Source organism: Pogoniulus pusillus, chromosome 1 (genome assembly GCF_015220805.1).
Source record: "Pogoniulus pusillus isolate bPogPus1 chromosome 1, bPogPus1.pri, whole genome shotgun sequence".
Taxonomy (NCBI): domain Eukaryota; kingdom Metazoa; phylum Chordata; class Aves; order Piciformes; family Lybiidae; genus Pogoniulus; species Pogoniulus pusillus.
In genome coordinates, this window is record NC_087264.1 from 29099921 (window position 1) to 29118122 (window position 18202).

An 18202-nucleotide genomic window follows, 5' to 3' on the forward strand; every position below is an offset into this window, starting at 1 on the left:
CCCAGGACAACTTGATATTTAGAGAAATTTAAAAACAAAACAAGCACACCAAAAGCAACAATGAACTGACCAAAGGATGGAGCTGCTGCGTGTAATAAATAGGCCAGTTGTAGAATGTCATCCATGAAAAAGGTCAAGTCATGTTCAGGGGACTGTATACTTCAGTGTGTGGTGGCTTCTCTCTGGCTTCCAGTAGTTGTTGGAAAGCTAATTGTCTACTCCATTAGTAAATGATGATAATGTGCTGAAAAAAAAAAGTAGCAGTGAAGTACTTAGAAATTTACTTGGATTGGAAAGTACAGGGAATTTGGGTTTGGTGTGTGTTTCCTTCTTAAAAACTTCAGGTTGACTGAAGGAATATTTGCTGCTGGTTTTGAAAGTTAAGTATACGTTATTTAAATTAAGATTTTTCTCCTGGAATGGAGGACTGAAGTGGTGACCTTATTCTGCTTATAACAGTGCAAACCTGCTCTGTAGCATCTGTATATTCCAAATATTGGAATGATTTTTTTCCTTCTCCCTTGTCATTACAACTCTGTGTTCTTGTCCCTCCTGAGCTCTAACAACAAATTAGCATGCTGGCTGGGAGAATGCTGTGGCTGGTACATCAGGACCATAATCCTATGATGAATACCGCACATGGAAATAACTTCTGAGACTGAGTGTTAGTGGAATACCAGTGCTCCTTTCTGATGCAGCAAGAGCCAGATCTGTAAGGGAATTGGTGCCTTTGTGTTAGTGAACAACACAGTCTGCTTCTTGGATTGCCTTACTGTTGTCTATAGACTAAATGCTTCATTTCCACATCTATGGGATGGAACACTTGTACATCTTTGTATTTCCAAATGCTATTAAGAATGAAGGTTTACAGTTTCTGCTGTTGATTGTTAAACTATATATTGTGCACAAAAAATACATACTTTTATAACTGAATGTGTTTTAGAACTATTTTCTTTTAATGTCTTTTGTTTAGTTTCCTGTCCTTGAAAACCTTGGCAGAACTAGTTGCTACTATGCAATTAGGAAGTTTCCCTTCTATTTTTATTTTGCAGAAGTGCTAATGCTAACAAAGGAATGGGTGTGGTTGGGAAGAGAGGCATATTGTACTCTTGTTAGCGCTCCCTGCTTTCATCCCTGCATAATCGCCATCAGCTAGCTTCAAACTGTGAAATATGTCCTTCGTTTTGAAAGACTGTCAGTTTGACATAAGACTATACTTCAGGATAATAGACCAAGTAAAATAAAGTTTCCAGCTCAGCATTAGTAACAGTTACCTAGCAAATACCTAGTCTAGTAGGTGAAATCCAGTGTGTTAACCTACTGCCAAAGCAATTTCACTTGCATTGCAACTTGAACTGTGTTTTCTTGGATAGGAGAGACTCAAGTTCCCAGAGTGCTCTAAGAGGGAAAGAGGTTGTGGAGGAGATGCTTATGTTGACTTGCAACAGTCTTGAGCTGCAACAGAGGAGTGTATCTGGGAATGGTACCACAGTGCTTCCTGCGGTAGCTTTTTTTGACAGTTACTGGTAGAATGAAGGATGGCTGAAGATGTATCTATTCTGAGCATATGGCACCTGTCCTGTGGGTACACTTGAATGATGCTAACTGGTAAATTCAAGGTAGCCTACTCTAATGAAATATGAATTAAGCCTTTTAACACTGGCTAGCTCTAGCATCAACTGCAGCACATATTGCTTGTATAGCAACTTGTAGTGCTGTCTTCAGTGAAGGCTTCACAGTGAAATAACTCATTGTTCATGCAGTGACTTGCAGTTAATTCCCCTTTGCTGCACTTGAAACAGCAATGCACCATCTAAGCCTTGACTGAATAGGTGGGCAAAAAGTGTATCTTACTGCAGTGGGAGACTGGAGCGCGAGTGTTTCAGATCTGAAATAAAATACTGGAATGGTTGATATTTTTAGCCAGGGTAACTTTTTCTTATCTCAAGAACTCTACAACTAGAAAGCTGTAAGTGTGCATGGAAATAAAATGGTTTCATAGTGTCACTTGGAGAGTGAGGGTGGTAAGAATGGAAAACTTGAGAAGCTTGCAGTGTAAAACTACCGATGGGTTGCATCCAGTGCTGAAATATACCAAACTGTGTCCTACTGAGTGACTTAGGCACAGTTATTTATTGCTGTGGCATAAAACATGTGAGGGTATCAGCTGGTTATTTTCTTGAAATATCCTTCCTCTGTTAGGGACAAATTTGGTTAATTAACAGCATTTTGCATGGTGTGTTTTCCTCTTTGCTTTACAGAATTGTTGGTAGCTGTGATGATTCCAAGACAGCAAGGGAACTTTATAAGGAGTAACTTAAAGGTTTTTACATGTGCTAGTAATAAATGTCAAATGACTTTGTCAAATGCTTCCAAAAGCAATAAGATTTTTTTAATAGCAATGCTAATTGTATTTATATGTTCTCCTCTACCCTATCTTATTATGTATCTATCTTGAACAGATTGAAAAAAAAAACCAACTAAAAACCAAATGTTAAATGAGAGGCAGCATGTCTAACAATAGGTATTCCCTGTTAAAACCAAGAAACAGCCCCTTGAAAACCACCTTAACACAACACTGACATATCTATCATCATATTGATGAAAGACCACTTGTTTGGAGTTGTCAAACTTGATGAATGCAAAGGGGGAGTCTCCAAATGAGGCCTTCGTTCTGTGGATGTCTCATGCATGACAAATGTCTAAGTAAGAAAGCACATAGGGAATTTAGATACCAAGTGGAAGGAGCTAAAATTTAAAAGAAGCCTGAGGCTTTAAAATATTCAGTGCTGGATTTGCATAATTTGTGGAGTCTGTAACTGAGGCTGAATAGATTTGACTACACAGGGACTTGCCTTAGGGTAACATAGAGGTTGTGTACTTGTAAATGTCTGCTGTCAGCTGGTTCTTACAGGAAGAATCATGTGATTGCAAAAGACCTTTGAGTCCAACCATTATCTAACACTAACAAATCTGGTGCTAAACCCATCTCCCTAGTAGTCATTTCATAAAGTAACACCTGGAATTGAGGTTCTTAAGTAAAACCGTATCTCTGTTTAATGATAGATCACATCAATCCTTTGAATAAGGAGTTGATGTTCCTTAAAACATTCTTACAAGTATTAGTATGTAAGAGTTTAAGAGCAACAGAGTCAGGGAACTAGATACCTCTTTGGAGCATCTAAGAATCACTCATAGCTAATCTTTACTGTAATTTTGTTACATTGAGGAGAAAGATGGGCACAGAAGTAATTTTTTCACAGAATGCAAAGTTGGAAGGGCCCCCAGAGATGACTTGGGCCAGCTTTTCTAGGTGATGGTGTAGTTTAAATGAGATAGCCTAGCCCCTTGTGAAGCTGTGTTGCAACTTCCCGATATAGAGGAATCCACTGCTTCCTTTGGGAGATTCTTCTAATGCCTAACTGTTCTCATGGTGAAGAATTTTCTCTTGAAATCTAATCAGAATCCCCCCTGGACTAACTTGTACCTATTAATCCTTGTCTTTTCCATGTGACTCCTCCCAGTATCCACCCTTTGTGTATTTGTACATGGTAATGTACATGTTTAGCCTTTTCAAAGCTGAACCAAGCCAGTTCTCTCAGTTTTTCCCGCTACAGCAGGTAGTCCTCTATCATTCTTGTGGCCTTCCCAGACACTTTCAAACCTGTCTGCATCCATTTTTGTACAGCAGGGACATAGTATTCCAGGTGTGGTCTTGCTAGCCCTGACCAGAGTGGGGCAATAACTTGTTTCTGTTGGTGATGCCCTTGTTGCTTCAACCCAGTATCCTGCTGTCTTTCTTTTCCACTGCAGTACGCTGTTTGCTCATGCTGAGCTTATTATTCACTAAGCTCCCCAGGCCCCTTTTCACAGGGCTGCTCTCCAGTCACATGGATCCTAGGCTACATACTCCCAGGTGTAAGACCCTACATTTGTCCCCATTGAACTTCATAAGGTTCTTGATGGCCTGTTCAGCTTGTCCAGGTATTCCTGGAGGATAGGTCTCCTTTCTGGAATGTCAACATTTCCACTCATTTTGGTGTCATCTACACGCTTCCCCTCTTATGCCACCTGCAGTTAAGAAATGGAATATAGTGATTACACCAGCAACCTTAAGGAGTTTGCTGTCCGAATGGCTTTCTTGTCTCCTGTAGGGGCTCATGTAAGACAGTCTCATTAAGAATAGATGTATCCATGCTTATCTTGCCAAGAAGTGTACTTAGTAAAGCTTCTACTTTGGCTAGGTTGAGCATGCAAGACATATTAGCAGGACATATTAACTGGATTGCTACTGAAGTGCTGACATGCTCAAATCTGCTGCATTCACAAAAGTTGAAGTGCAGCTGTTAACCAACAAGCTTGGTTCCATCCGTACGGAACCAAGTACCCAAGTGATAGTTTTTTGTGATAGCTCAGCAGTTACACCAAATAATCCTCTATTGATTTTTTAAAAAAAAATATTTACTAAAATAAACAAGTACATTTTCCTTTTCAGTATTAAGTTACATAATTGCATACACTTTAGCTCTTTCTAGATGCTTTTGGTAATAAGGCAGCAACAGCTGGCTGACAACTAAAACTTTCAGCATTGCTCTGTACAGACGGAGTCAGTGCAAGGGTATTTTCCAGTAATACATATTTTTACAGAATATACTGAAGATGAACCTCATTTTGATTTGATACAGCTTGAGCAGAAGTGGATTGTAGTGCATAGTGCAGTTCTTGCCTAAGGGAAAAAAAAGCCCATACAGGAAAATACGAATGAAGGATGCTCAAACCATTTGTTCAATGGAAGCAGTTCACAGAATACTTAGCCACTACTATTTGGGCTCCATAAAAATTAAATTATACATGTTATAAACTAAAACCTCCTCTGTAAAAGTTAGCTATAGGGCAGTGCTTTCTGCAAGATATACACTGTTTCAGAGGTGTTTTGGTGGTAGAAATTCCATGTGGTATCATGGAAAAATGTTTCCAGAATAAACAGTTCTCACAGAAAATGACAGGCAGCTTCCTGACAAAAGAGAACTGCCAACTTCGAAATGCTCATTCCCTTTCTCTGTGAAAAAGCAAGCCCTGACAAAGGACAATGTCTATTGTGTTCAAAGCTATAGTGGCACAAAAATCTAAACTGGCCCCTGGACAGGTTCATCAGTTCAATACCCGTGGTCTCTAGTTCAAGTTTATTCAATGTGGCCTTGACAGACCATGTAAGACTACTAGAAGAGGAGTGCTGGGATCATCATCTTCGTCAGTCTAGGTTTGCATCAGTGAAGTAGGTGCTTCAGTCACTAACTCTTCTTCCTGGGAATATGCAGGGTCAGAATCAAGCAAACTTCTTCTTTGTGGCTGTAAATCGTTCCATGTACTACAAACAAAATCCAAGATTCAGAAATTAATACAGGATTCACTACTTTTGAAATCAGCTAAGCTTCTACTCTCAGATTAGCAATACTGCCTATAAAGCACCTTGTCATTTCCCATTAATAGCCATTCAAACTTTAGTTTCAAATGCAAAAATAAAAAATCAGTCATTTCCTGTAATTCAGACTGATGTTAGAAAGTCCTCACTGTGCTGAACAGTCAAATCTCAAGTGTTAAGGATGAACTGACAATGAACAGTTAAGAACACTTCATAATAGGAAGCATCCATTGTTTTTTGGCCTAAAGTGGACACACATCTGTTGTCAATTTGAATCCTATGAGAAAGTTATGTCTTTGAAGAACTCTGAAATTCTTCTCAGAGGTTTGTTATGAATCCAGTACCAGTGGACAAACAGAGTTTGTGCTTTTATTCACCCTAATACAAGTTTAGTATTCTGAGGAGGTATTGGGGAAGGACTTCACCAGAAGCTTCTTCAAAGAAAAAGAGACAAACCTTGTCATAACCTTCCAGTTCTCTGAGTTTCTTGATTTCAAAGAGATTGCCTTCTACTGCAAGCAGTGAGATCTGGGAATCACTGAGGATACTTTGTGGAAGCATGCTGAGTTCTAGACAGTTTTCTTCTAAACGCAAGACTTTGAGGCGTGGACAGTGGGATATCTGCACTGAGATCTGGGAAATCTGGTGGAAATATAAAGAAATAAGATTAAAATGAGATTAATATTTAGAGTGACTTGTTTCAGATTAATACAGAACAACTACCATGATGTAAATATAAACTATGTTAATAGTACCTACTTAACAACAACCTGTAAGCAACACCGATGATCAAAAATTTAAGTAACTATTTTTTTTCCATGGTGACAGGCAACCTACGCATCTATTCATCAGATTCCTACTCCACAACTGTTCAAATACTTTTTGTATGACTAAATTCAGGATTCATTAGTCAGATAAGGCAGATGGATAGATCAGTACATGAATTCTAGTTATGACTGCTCAATTTTGTTGTGTCCTGGAGATGTATTTTAGCTATAAGGTTTTGATGGTCTTGGCTTATGTTCTGTGGATGTACTAAATGCAAGACCAAACCATGTCCTGAGTCCACATGCCCACAGTATCTTAGATACCAGACCTGATTCTGATTCAAATTGAGTTCGATAGCTTGCAGTTCCCCCACAGTGTCGGGCACATTTTGAATCTGGTTTTTGGAAAGGTCTACCACATCCAACTGGCGAAGACCACAGAGTTGTGTAGGCACAGTCCGAAGCTGGTTTCCAGAAAGGCTCAGGGTTTTGAGAGCTGAAAGTTGTCCAAATGCAGCTGGTAGCTGCCTCAAGTGATTGCCGTTCAAGTGTAGCGTTTCCAGTTTTTTCAACTTACACAGCTCCTCAGGTAAAGCAGCTACAAATAAATTACAGAACAAAGAGATGACCTAAACAAAGAGAGTAAACATTCATACTCATTTAATTTAAAAAAGCTTCTGCATGAAAAACCTTGCAGTAATTTCTCATAGGACTCTTCCTCCATTTTCCAATGAAGATCCAGATCCCTCTACAGCCCACTGACAACATGTGCTTTTTAACCATCTTCCATAAATAACTTGAAAATAATCTGCAAACAAGACAGACTGTCAAATCACGGTCTGAGAACATTGAGCATTTCAGCCCACCAGTTATACTCCTTACTATCTGCTTTGCCAGTGTATCTGTTCCAGTGAGTTCTTCGGGACCAGGGAATGCTCTCACACATGGGTACCCCCCTCTAGGTACCGTTTCAATACTTTATTATAGCCTAAACACTGAAACCATCACAAGAAAGGTATACTGGAAACCTTAATACCTATGGCTGACATGCTACAGCCATAGGGAGAAACCACAATGTTGAGTAAGACATGACAAACAATCCCAAGTAGCTCTATTGATCAAAGGACAGGCTATACTCACCCTATCTCACTGGCCAGCAGAGCTCCTGAGATGTGTAGCTAGCAGAGACGGTCGGCTGCCATCTCAGAAGGTAGGTGTCCCCACCAGGAACTGTACCATCATGGTGGTAAGACTGGTGCTGCTCCAGCTCCCCTAACCATGCTCTCGGTTCAGAATTCTGTTCCTGTGTCCATTACGTCCCAGAAGCCTGAACCAAGGAGAACCACGCTCTCCCTTGTTTCACAACTTGTTACACAACGACCTTCCCTACTGCCCATACACACTGCTGACTTCGGTGGTCATATGCCCCCCCTAGCGAGGGGAGCCTTCATCATTCTTCAGCTCTCTCTGCAGCTGGCTGCTCTCTGCAGAGCCTTTCGAGGTCATTGCTGGCTCCACATACTGTTTTTAACCAACACTCCATTCCGGCCTCTGATTACAGGGATGGTACTGCAGGCTCTGTTTATTATTTGCAAGCTCCAAGGCCCGGTAGTTCTCAGGTCTTACCTTCTGGTAACCTAGTAACTATCCGGCCTGATGTCGACTTCTGATCAGAACATACACCAACTCTTTTCTCTTACAGCATTCTATGACATTTCAAGTACCACACAATTCACAGGTTCAGGTCTGCCACTGCCCTTAAAAGGTGTTACTCCGCTCACTCATAAGTTCTCAGATAATTCATACCATATCATAACAACACAGAAGTCTAACCAGGTAAGCTCTGCTGGCCTTAACTCAGCTCTCGTTCTGCTCACACACATGTATAACCTGCAGCACTCCTGAGGCTTGTACATTACACTCGTTTTTCAGAAAGGCAGTTAATATGCAACACATTATAAAGTCCTTTTCATCAGCTTATCCTAATTTTTCCATAGAACTGGACATTTGTCCAACAGAAACAGTTAACAACCACTGAATGACCAGCAACATTTTCTGCAGGTCATCTACATCACTTGTTCTCTATTCAAGTACTAAACCACCTGACACTGCTAAACCTTCAGATCAGACAAGTCACAGCACAGAAATATTTATGCTGGAAGTACTTGCATGCCATTGTAAAACTGACAATACAATTAAATTGGCAACTAGTTTTGAAGAATTTATGGATTTGGGGTTATTTTCAATCCTGTACATTAATTCCAAAAATATCAGTTTAGGTGACTAAACTCCCAACTTACATCCTGTGGGAGCTAAATCATTATGAAACATTAAATGGTTTGGTTATTATTTTAAAAATCTGTGGAGATATTAATTAACAGACATACTCAGCTTGTTGTTATTCAGAGCAAGGCTCTTCAAAAAGGAAAATTTTCCAATGAGTGGTGGCAAGACCTCTATTTTGTTGTTCGACAGGTCTATTGTCCTTAAGTTGCTTGTTAGCTTCTGCAGATCTTCAGGAAACTACAAGGGAGGAAAAAGCTAAAGCATTTAAACAGTTGATACAACTCTGAATGTTCAAGTTACACAGCTTAAAACTGTAATTGAAATATTACATGCTGTCATATGTACCACAATGTTTCATCATGACAGTGTACAACTAAGTTGGCAAATTTGTTTAATATGTATTTTTAAACCTGTTTTCTCATCTGTAGAAGAAAAAAGGATGTAAATAAGTCTGTCTAACACCTACAAAGAGTATTTTTGATTCTCCTTTGGTTTGGGAAAGGATAAGAGAAAAGATACTTTAGAGAAGTCTTGGAAAATTACTGCAGTACAGAATTATATTGACTATCCAGTTATTTGCTAGTTGACTTAAAGTTCCCACACATTCTGTTTTTCTCCGATGGAGACAAGACTATTCCCATCACAATAAACCTCCAGGTGCCTGCAGCCCAGTGAATAGCCTGTATGGACTATTCATATGACTACCATTAAATCCAGCACATAATAATCTAAACATGGCAAATTGTGGAGTACCTTTCTAAGGAACAATATGGCTATAACATTTGCATGTTTCCCCTCAAGTTTACAGCTCTTTTTTTTTAAGCATCACATCATAACGAGTACTTCTTGAACACACACTCAAAAGCATAAACTCATATTCATACAAGTGATCTGATCCCTCAACAGGAAGATACTGCAACCAAAAATCTGCTCTGCAAAATGAAACAAAAAGGCACTTGAAATAGTATTATTCATCACTATTTATAAGAAAGTATCAGTCAGGCACACAAAGAGCCACATTACCTCTGTCAGTCCTTTTCCTGTCAGCTGAAATACACCAGTTTTCTGTGCAGTCTCCAAGTGGGCTTTTAGTGCACTGTTTCCCATCCTAACAGTTCTTTGTCAAGCACACAGTTTATGTGACAGTCTTGGCCAGTTTCTCTGTTATTCTGTACTGGAGATTTGCAATCTGAAGTCTCTGTGATAAAGCAAATGCACGAAGTGATTTTATGTGTGCTCTCTTTAATGCTACAAGCATTTCAACACACTGAACCGTGTCACTGCTGCATTTCATCTTCATAACCAAAACCTTGAACCGAAAAGCTTAAGGTGCCTTTGTTAGCAGTTTGAATACTGAAAAGAACCAAGTATAGATAAAAGTTAGTGGAAAAATAGCATACTTTCCATACTTCTCCTCATTCAAGGCCCAGAAGGACAAGGAGATTCTCTGTGGAGATTGGCCGTGATTTTAGTGGCATCTACCAGCATCAACTTACCGTTGCTAATACAGTTCTATATGCTTTTTTGGAAACATTTGTTTAATTTCGAGACTTGACTCTTTTGCTGTGACTCTAGACGCAGAGAGACATCAACCTCTCGCATCTGCAGCAGGCTTTAATCCCCAGGACTAATGACTCCAGGTGACAGGCCAAAGGATTAGCATCAGGTTCGCAGCCGGTAGGTATGGAATAGAGACAAATACAGCAAGCAAACAGCCAGGACACGGAGTCCAGGAGATAGAAGCAATCCCTGTCGCGACGGCTAGGAGCGGATCAGTAAGGCTCCCGGGAAGGAACAGAGTTAGCAATCACCGAACCGTAGGCCCGCTCTGCCCGCCTTGGCTCCTCCAGCCCTACTGTGGCTGCTTGGCCTTCCTCCCGGCCCTGGAGGCTGCCGCAGCAGGGGCCGGCCTAGCCTACCTCACCTGTGCAGGCTCCGCGGCGCCAGCCCTCTCCGCACCTGGCCCTGGGAGGGTCTCCGCCTTTCGCGAACCCAAAGCCCAGCAGCCGGCAGCGGTTGCCCCGGAACCGGACGCGTGTCGCCGCCCTTCCTGTCACAGCCACCATGGCGGCCGCCAGGGAGCTGCCGCCGGAGCGGCCGCCCGGCGCACCCAGAGCGGCGGAGCGTCTGGGCTCTGAAGCCCCTGCGAAAGCAGACGACAGATCCAGCCGGAGCTGGCTGCTGGACCCGAAGGGCAGCGGGTTGTGCGGCGCTGAGGCTACCGCCGTGCCCTGGAAGATGGGTGAGCCCACGCCGACGGCCGCCTTCTTGGCGCAGTGTCTGGAGAAGGGCGCTGTGAGTCAGGTACGCGCCCGCGGCCCGCCACGGTGACAGCGGCGTGACAAAACCCCGCTGCCGTAAGGCTTCGGAGAAGCGGGGGCTCAGATGTTACGCCGCACCTCTCCTTTTCTCCTGTGCCCCTCTTTCCAATGCAGGTGCCCGGCCTGCCTTCTGTCTCTCGCCTCAGGCTGGCAAACCTCTGCTTCAGGGCCCTACCTGCTGCAGGTCCGGCTCTGCCTTGTGAAATAAGTGCTTTGCCATGGTACTGGGGGCATAAATGCCTGCCAATACCGAAGATAGAACAGCTTTTCCTTTTGTTGTATGGTCTCATGGAGTTTTGGCTGATGGTAACTTTCCATACTTTGTGGCATGTTTCCGGAGCATAGGGCGTGCAAGACAGTATCATTGAGAATGCTCTTGCACTGCCTTCTAACAAATTTTGGGTTCACTTGTGGTCTTTTTACCCCATAGAGCCCCTGCATTTTATGAGCTTTCAGATTAAATTCACTGTTACAAAGTGCAAGAGATTCACAATAATCTCAGGATATTAAAAGTCAGTCTTGAGAATTTGCCTGGTACATTCGTGCTGCTGACTGCTGTTTTACCCTGTTGTTTTCCTTTCACAGGAGACACTGGATCTAACCTGTAGAAAAACCTCGTGCTTTCCAAAATTCACAGAGATGGAAAAAAAGGCCAACATGCAAGCTGAACTCAGTGAGGTACGGCCTGTACTGTTGTCAGTGTGCACTCAACACTTGATCGTGTAGAGGTAATACTTGGGACTCAATGTGGTACTGGACTGCCACGTGGTAGTATTTTGTGTTTATGGTGGTTTTTTAGTGGTTTAGCTGTTTGTGCTTGTTTGAGGCTAATTGGAATATTTTAATGAGAAAAAATTGGTTGCAAAAAGAAAATAATGATGAAGTCTGTATCATTCACTGGTTTGCTGAGAGGGATAAAAAGCCAAAATGTCAACAATTTGTCCTACTCTGGTCTGGGACACTGGGTCTTTTCGCTTTTCCTTCATGCTCTAATATTTCTCCACTGATCTCAGCTAACACATAACATAAGCTTTGCACTTGTTTTGTTTGTCTGGGAAAGTAGAAGAAGAAATAGAAGGTAGCTTTGAGCCCCTTCGTGGCAGTTTTCTTTGTCCAGTAGGGAGTTTAGATTTTCGTATTCTTTCTAATTTGTATACAATTGTAAATACTTCTAAATGTGTTTTATATATATGCTTGTAAATTTTACTTTGCTGTAAATACAGCTTCATCTTACCTCCAAGCTAAACTAGTCTGGTAAACAGTGGGGGAGAGTAGGTTCCTAATCCACCTCACTATTTAACAGTTGGCACTTTCCCACAAGTTGACTGAGTTATCATAACGGAAATAACAAAACCATGAAACCAAAATTTTTGGTATAAGTGGGAAGACACAGCAGTCTGCATCTTTGACTGAAGTATTACCTGAGCTTTTATGAAGAGGGACAAAACATCTGTAGTTCAATTTAGTTCACAAAAATTTCTTTGTAGGGAAATGGACCATTTTGTTAGTTACCAAGAAATAGTCATTTCTAAGTGTTTTGAATTGGCTGATTAGTTTGTGTTTTATGCTGCGTGGTTTTGATTGCTGGTACAAAACCTGCATGTATTAAGTTACACAATATGAATTCCAGTAGCTACAAAGCTTTACTGTAAAGCACGATGACAAATTTACTGTTTAAGTCTTCAGAGAATGAGTTAAACAGCTGGCATCATCTTGTATTGATGGATAGAAAGAAGCAACAGTTTCCAGTTCTGAGAAAGGTTGCTTCTTAGCCTCCTTCGCTGGAGGGTTTCACATACCAAGTACTGTGACAGATGCTCAATGTGGTATGAGTAAATCTGGTTTGGTTTTGTCCTCTCTTCAGTGAGTAAGGAAAGCGAAGTAGCAGTTCTCTCTGTGTCCTGAGAGACTGTCCTTTTCTGTACTTTGCTCAGTCTGTTCTAGACAAAATGACCACAATTCTTTCATGTGCAGCTATCTCTTGCTCTTGTGCTAGTTTCCTTGGAAATAATTAAAGCTAGAAGCTTCACCTGAGAATACTTCTTTGACAGTAAGCACCACAATGCAAACCAGTCTTTGTCAGAAGGAGGGATCTTGAGGCTGTGAGAGATTCTTCAGTAGAATACAGACTAGGAAAGTGCTTTGTAGGCTAAGTTTCTGTGGTTTAGGAAATAATTGCAGGTTTTGACTTTTCCAGCACAAAATCCCAATAAGTCACCACATTGTCTGGGTTTTCCTAAACAGCTTCTTCTAGTAGTAGAAACATTCCAGAGGGCATAGTAAGATGCTCTCATGCACATGCTTGTTCTGTTATACCCATATTCACTCCTGTTTTCTCCCTTCTTCCTCCTCACCCCAAGAGAATCAACAATATCTGGATAAATACATTAAAAATACATTTTCATTTGATGTCATTTTAGAAGAAACTGAAAGATGAAATTCTGCAATTGGAGAACGATACAGCAGACATTGTTCACCCTTTTTACTTGGGTAAGTGCAGTCATATCTTAGAAAAATGAAGAGTGTTAAATGATTTCAGCAGATGAATTGTTTTCTCTGTCTATGACACTTGTAGAAGTTACTGCAGTTGTCTCCACTAGATAGCTTGATAGAGATGGCAGGTGGGTTACTAGCTTCTGTAAAATGCTTCCATGCTCTTTGAGATTGCACACTTTGATGTCTTACTAGAAGCTCCATGTGTAACTCACTGTCCACAACCCTGGTGTTTGTGGTCAGAACCCAAGGATCAGTGAAGCATCAAGTTCCAAGGTCATCAGGACCCTGATTTGCTTCCCTTGGCCTGTGCGCTACTTTGCTGCTTTTCCAGTACCCTGGTGTATTTCTATCGCATCTGTATGCTTGTAGAAGTATTTGGATCTTTATTTTAGGATTTTTGGGACCATGTGTACTGATTTTTTTTTAAATATTATTTTTCCATTTTCCTACAATGTTGTGATGGATGCTTAAAAATACTACCATGTTAGGCTAGTGAAGTGTACTGTAATACTTCAGTGCTGTGGTATAGTTTAAGAAGTCAATTTCATCTCAGAGATAATTGGTCTGCATTATCTATAGTTTTAAATAACCTAACAAAGATTCATCTCGAAAAAGTAGGTATTAGGACTTCAAGGTGCATGCTAATATTAAGTCCTCTACTCTCCAAGAAAAATCGTTCTGATAAATGATACATGGTTTAATGGTCATGGTAGTATTAAGTCAACAGTTGGACTTGATGATCTTAGAGGTCTTTTCAAACCAAACCACTTCTCTGACTCTGTACCTTTCTTGAGTGTATGTGGATCAGGCTTCATGTTTTTTCTTCAGAAGAGACTCTGCTCTTGTTTTAAGAGGACAATAGATTCAACTTTGTGATTTCATTTTGTAGGCAAAAAATGCAAGATGTTGCAAGATATGAACAGACACTTGGAAGTTGTACTGAAAAATAAGAAGGCTCTGAAAAAGAGGTTGATAAAGCCCAGGTGTCAAGACAGCCTGCCTATTGAGGCTACTTTCCACAAGTAGGCATATAAAAAATAATTATTCCTTGTTTGCATGAGTCCAAATCAATTTGATCTAATAGGCAGTAAAAATCACATGCTTTCATTCACTTCTCTAGAAATAAAGAAATGCTACCAGAATCAGCCAAAAGCTTTTAGTTTACTCCTTGCTAAATTGGTGGAAAGATAGTGATACATGCTTTTGTGAGCAATTCCTTAGGTTATTGCTCTTCTGCAGACGACAGTATGATTTGTAATGTATTGCTTTAAATACATGTGTTAAATGCATGAATTGTTACTTCAGCATCCACTGTTTTCCTTCCACTGTGACTTGCTCAGAAAAAGTGTGTGAATGATTTCCAGGCATATGTAGTGCATGGTTTAAAAATACGGTCCTTCCAGCCTAAAAATCTAGTCTGAAGAAGCTCATGTTCACTTCTGTAATTCTTGCCCTGCTTGTTGTTGAGAGTCATGAAGGAAGTACAACTGCAGAGAAAATAATTAGGTGCTTAGAAACTTGCATAGACCTGGAAAGGAGGACTAAGGAAAGCCCCAGGGGAAAGAAATAAGAGCTTGGAAGCATTAAATCGTCATTGTCTTGAACAACTTTTGAGTAAGGGCTTCTTTCTTGATTGCAGGTACATAGTGCAATTATTGAATGAGGCTGTGACTTTCATTGAGAAGCTTGAAAGCCATTTGCAGGCTGTAAGAACCATCCCTCGAATGCCAAACATGATGAAGAATATGGTGAGGAGCAAGAGAGCAGCTGTTTGTCTCTTCCAGCATTAAGAACTCAGCGTTGTTTGGTTCTTTGGTTTGTTTTCATGTGCTGCTAGATTGACAGGATGCATTGGGATTAAATCTAACTCTTTTCTGCTTCAGGACACTGCTTTGGCGAAAACGGAGATGCTCGTGATGGAGCTGGAGGAGCTGGCAGACCACATACTGAAATGGAGAGATGCGCAAAAGCAAGCGTATTCCGACAGCATCTGCAGTACTGCTGAACTGGACTTTGGCTTGTCTTGTGCCTAACAAATCATTTTCCTCAAGTCGTCTAGCTCTTCAAAAAACTACCTTTTTGCAGTCTTCTGTGAAAGGTACAACGTTGTTGTTGTGCTTTAATTCAACAAGGACTTTGTTAGCAGTTTTATTTCTGTTCTCCAACTTTTTAAGGGGAGAAAAAGGAAAATGAGCAGTAGCTCACAGGAGAACAGGCTACTGAGGACACTGACACTGTTAAGGAGTGACTTTTCTAAATAGGTCAACAGGATTCCCTTGGAGCCTGTGTAAATATGTTTTGTATTTCTTATGAACTTGTTACAGTGTCTTCATTTTTATAAGCATCTTGATAATACACTTTTTTGTATGTCAACTAAACTTCAATAAAGTGCTAGATTTCAAGAATGCAGTTTCTTGCTTTTTATTTTGTTAAGAAATTTTGTAATTAAAATAATGGCAAAATCTTAGCTCCCAGCTTATGCTTCCATAGGTGTTCTGACCAAGAAATTATGGCTATGATGTGATTTTGTGGCAAAGTGGAGAATGGACTTGATTCTGTGGTTGTTCATCCTGGAGAAGAGAAGGCTCTGGGGAGACTCTTAAATACTGAAAGGCTAAAAGTACTTTCTTTTAGGAATGATAGGGACAGTCTTTTTAGCAGGGCCTGTTGAGACAGCACAAGGGATGATGGTTTAAAGGAGGAAAGATTTAGGCTATTTAAAGAAAGACATTTTTCACAGTGAGGAACAGGTCGCCAGGGAGGTGGTAGATGCCCCAACAGGAACCATTGCGGGTAAGGTTGGATGTGGCCCTGAGCAACCTGATGTAGTTGAAGATGTCCTTGCTCACTGCAGAGGGGTTGAACTAGATGACCTTAAAAGGTGTCTTTAAAACCAAACAATTTTATGAATCTATACATGTCTGATTAACTAATTTGCAAACCACACTTCTATGATAGTGACAAATATGTAGTTCAGTCTCTAATTTTCTGTTGCTTGTCAGATTTTCAGTTCTCCCTGTAGAATAAAATTCTTGCTCCATGACAGACAATTTAGTACGAGCATTGATTGTTCCAGTTTGCATCCTTAGCAACTTCTAAGTCATGAAATTACTTGTTGGTGCAGTATCAGCAACAGGACATCTATATACCCAGGATAGTTTGTTGCCTTTAGAGGATACTCAGTTTTGTGTTCAGGATACAGAGCAAACTGGGAGAGGTGCAGGTTTCTAACATTGTATGATTTGTTACCTGAGTTCTTCATACATCCAACCTATTGATCTTTAGTTCTGACCGTCTGAGCCCTTTTGAAAGTAAACACTAGATGGCTCAGTACCACACAAATATTACTGTAGGAGATCTAATTATTTAATAAAAACTGGAAATAAGAGGTCTTTATTGAGCACACTGCAATCTGACAGACTTATAATTGGCCTATTCTGTGTTTGAAGTTCTCTAAGAATCTCATTTTAACCTTTGTAGATGACATTGTTCTCGGTGTGATGGCAAGGCATAGCGCTGAACAGTGCTCTAGTACAGCTTAATGTGTAAGTGTAGCTGCTGTTCCTCTGCTGCTATAAAGAGGATGGTATTCAGGTCTTGTATATGTTTACAGGATCTTTATATGAACATATGGTTTTTGTTATTTGAGTCCAAAGTCCCATGTCACTGTCATTTCAGGTGTGAAAACAGATTTGGATCTTCCACAGCACTGCAGTGGAATTATTTCGCATGCTCTGTGAAATGTGGATAAACAGGACTTGGACTTCTGGAATCACCATCTTGTGCATTTATCACAGACTATCTCCTTGTCTCACAGTGATAGCATAGGTCAGACAAATAAAAGGTATTGTAATTTAATACTTCCAGAAATGAAAACTTTTCTAGTTTGGAGTTAAGACAAATACACATTTTTTGGCCACATGCCAGAGTTGAGTATATTTTGTTTTGCTGTGTCCATTATTAGAGAATTGGCTGTGGAGATAGAGTTTAGTTAATACCAATGGCCACTGGTATTTCAATTCTTTTGGGTGGTTAAAGGAATAATAAAATACTGGTTCACAGCTTGCAGATATTCACTTTTATCTTTCTATGATGGATTTTGAACTGGGAGAAGCGTTTGGCTGAAAGGATCGGTCCCATACCTTAGTCAAGGGTATCTGTGTTGTGGTATCTTTTGGAGATGAAGGTAAGTTGTCTCACAAGGAGATATAAAGTATGAATAAATAGTACAGCTAAAGGGCGATTTGAATAGAAGTTGTTTGAATGGACTCTTACACGATGTTCAGGTGTAGCTCAGAATGTCTCATATTGAACGCCTCTCCCTGGAGGTGTTCAAAAAAAGACTGAATGAGGCACTTAGTGCCATGGTCTAGTTGACTGGATGGGGCTAGGGGATAGGTTGGACAGCATGACCTTGGAGGTCTCTTCCAACCTGGTTGATTCTATGATATTTTAAAATGCAAAACCAGAATATGTCTAATTAAAAAAGAGTAACAACATTGACAAAAAACAAACCATTGAGCCTAGTTTCTGCCAATACTGACTGATCTCATGTCTTCACTATAATGGCAGTAGCTCACAGGGATGATTATTCTAAAAGGATTTTTTTTTAGTCTCTCAGAACTTTTTGTATTTCAGTGCAAAACCTTTATCAATGCAGCAGTTTGTTGCTGATTTCAGTTAAACTGCTTTGGAGGTCTCACTACTTCATTTTCTACCTTAAATACAACCTACATAAAGACTGGAGGCTTTCAAAGGAATTTAAAACACCTGCAAGCTTTCCTTTGGAACTAGTAGGGAAGGGATACCAACCTTCCAGAAGTTAATCAGATGTGGAGTGCTGTGCACGTCCAGCAGTGCTGGTTTTACAATTTCTAGTACAAGTTACAAAAATGTGATCAAACGTATGC

The 18202-nt window shown here is 40.5% G+C and overlaps 2 protein-coding genes across 4 annotated transcripts; one reads left to right on the plus strand and one right to left on the minus strand.

Annotated features, from left to right (window-relative positions):
* Positions 1-4439: 4439 nt before the first annotated feature.
* LRRC57 (leucine rich repeat containing 57) lies at positions 4440-10493 on the minus strand. Of its 2 annotated transcripts, none has more exons than XM_064146508.1 (6): positions 10400-10493; positions 9499-9673; positions 8577-8712; positions 6519-6787; positions 5879-6064; positions 4440-5368 (listed from the first exon to the last, which is right to left on the minus strand). In XM_064146508.1, exons 2-6 carry the CDS (start codon positions 9580-9582, stop codon positions 5327-5329), a joined length of 717 nt encoding a protein of 238 aa, XP_064002578.1. In that variant the 5' UTR covers positions 9583-9673; positions 10400-10493; the 3' UTR covers positions 4440-5326. The 2 variants fall into 2 exon arrangements, with proteins under 2 accessions (XP_064002578.1, XP_064002589.1); XM_064146519.1 differs by lacking the exon at positions 10400-10493 and adding an exon at positions 9876-9985.
* HAUS2 (HAUS augmin like complex subunit 2) lies at positions 10493-17360 on the plus strand. Of its 2 annotated transcripts, XR_010302877.1 has the most exons (7): positions 10493-10779; positions 11382-11474; positions 13217-13286; positions 14182-14314; positions 14932-15040; positions 15176-15390; positions 16971-17360. XR_010302877.1 is itself a non-coding variant. In XM_064146491.1 (6 exons), the coding sequence occupies exons 1-6, from the start codon at positions 10540-10542 to the stop codon at positions 15323-15325; spliced, it is 795 nt and encodes a 264-aa protein (XP_064002561.1). In that variant the 5' UTR covers positions 10493-10539; the 3' UTR covers positions 15326-15697. The 2 variants fall into 2 exon arrangements, 1 of the variants encoding a protein (XP_064002561.1); XM_064146491.1 differs by lacking the exon at positions 16971-17360 and having other exon boundaries at positions 15176-15697.
* Positions 17361-18202: the final 842 nt, after the last annotated feature.

Excerpts from the sequence above, each read along its gene's own strand:
- HAUS2 (XM_064146491.1), top strand. The coding sequence starts at position 10,540 with ATGGCGGCCGCCAGGGAGCTGCCGCCGGAGCGGCCGCCCGGCGCACCC. Across the intron at positions 11,475-13,216 it reads TGCAAGCTGAACTCAGTGAG|AAGAAACTGAAAGATGAAAT; the intron begins GTACGGCCTGTA and ends ATGTCATTTTAG. Across the intron at positions 15,041-15,175 it reads CAAACATGATGAAGAATATG|GACACTGCTTTGGCGAAAAC; the intron begins GTGAGGAGCAAG and ends TTTCTGCTTCAG.
- LRRC57 (XM_064146508.1), bottom strand. The coding sequence starts at position 9,582 with ATGGGAAACAGTGCACTAAAAGCCCACTTGGAGACTGCACAGAAAACT. Across the intron at positions 8,713-9,498 it reads CAGGAAAAGGACTGACAGAG|TTTCCTGAAGATCTGCAGAA; the intron begins GTAATGTGGCTC and ends CCTCCCTTGTAG. Across the intron at positions 6,788-8,576 it reads TCTGAATAACAACAAGCTGA|CTGCTTTACCTGAGGAGCTG; the intron begins GTATGTCTGTTA and ends ATTTATTTGTAG.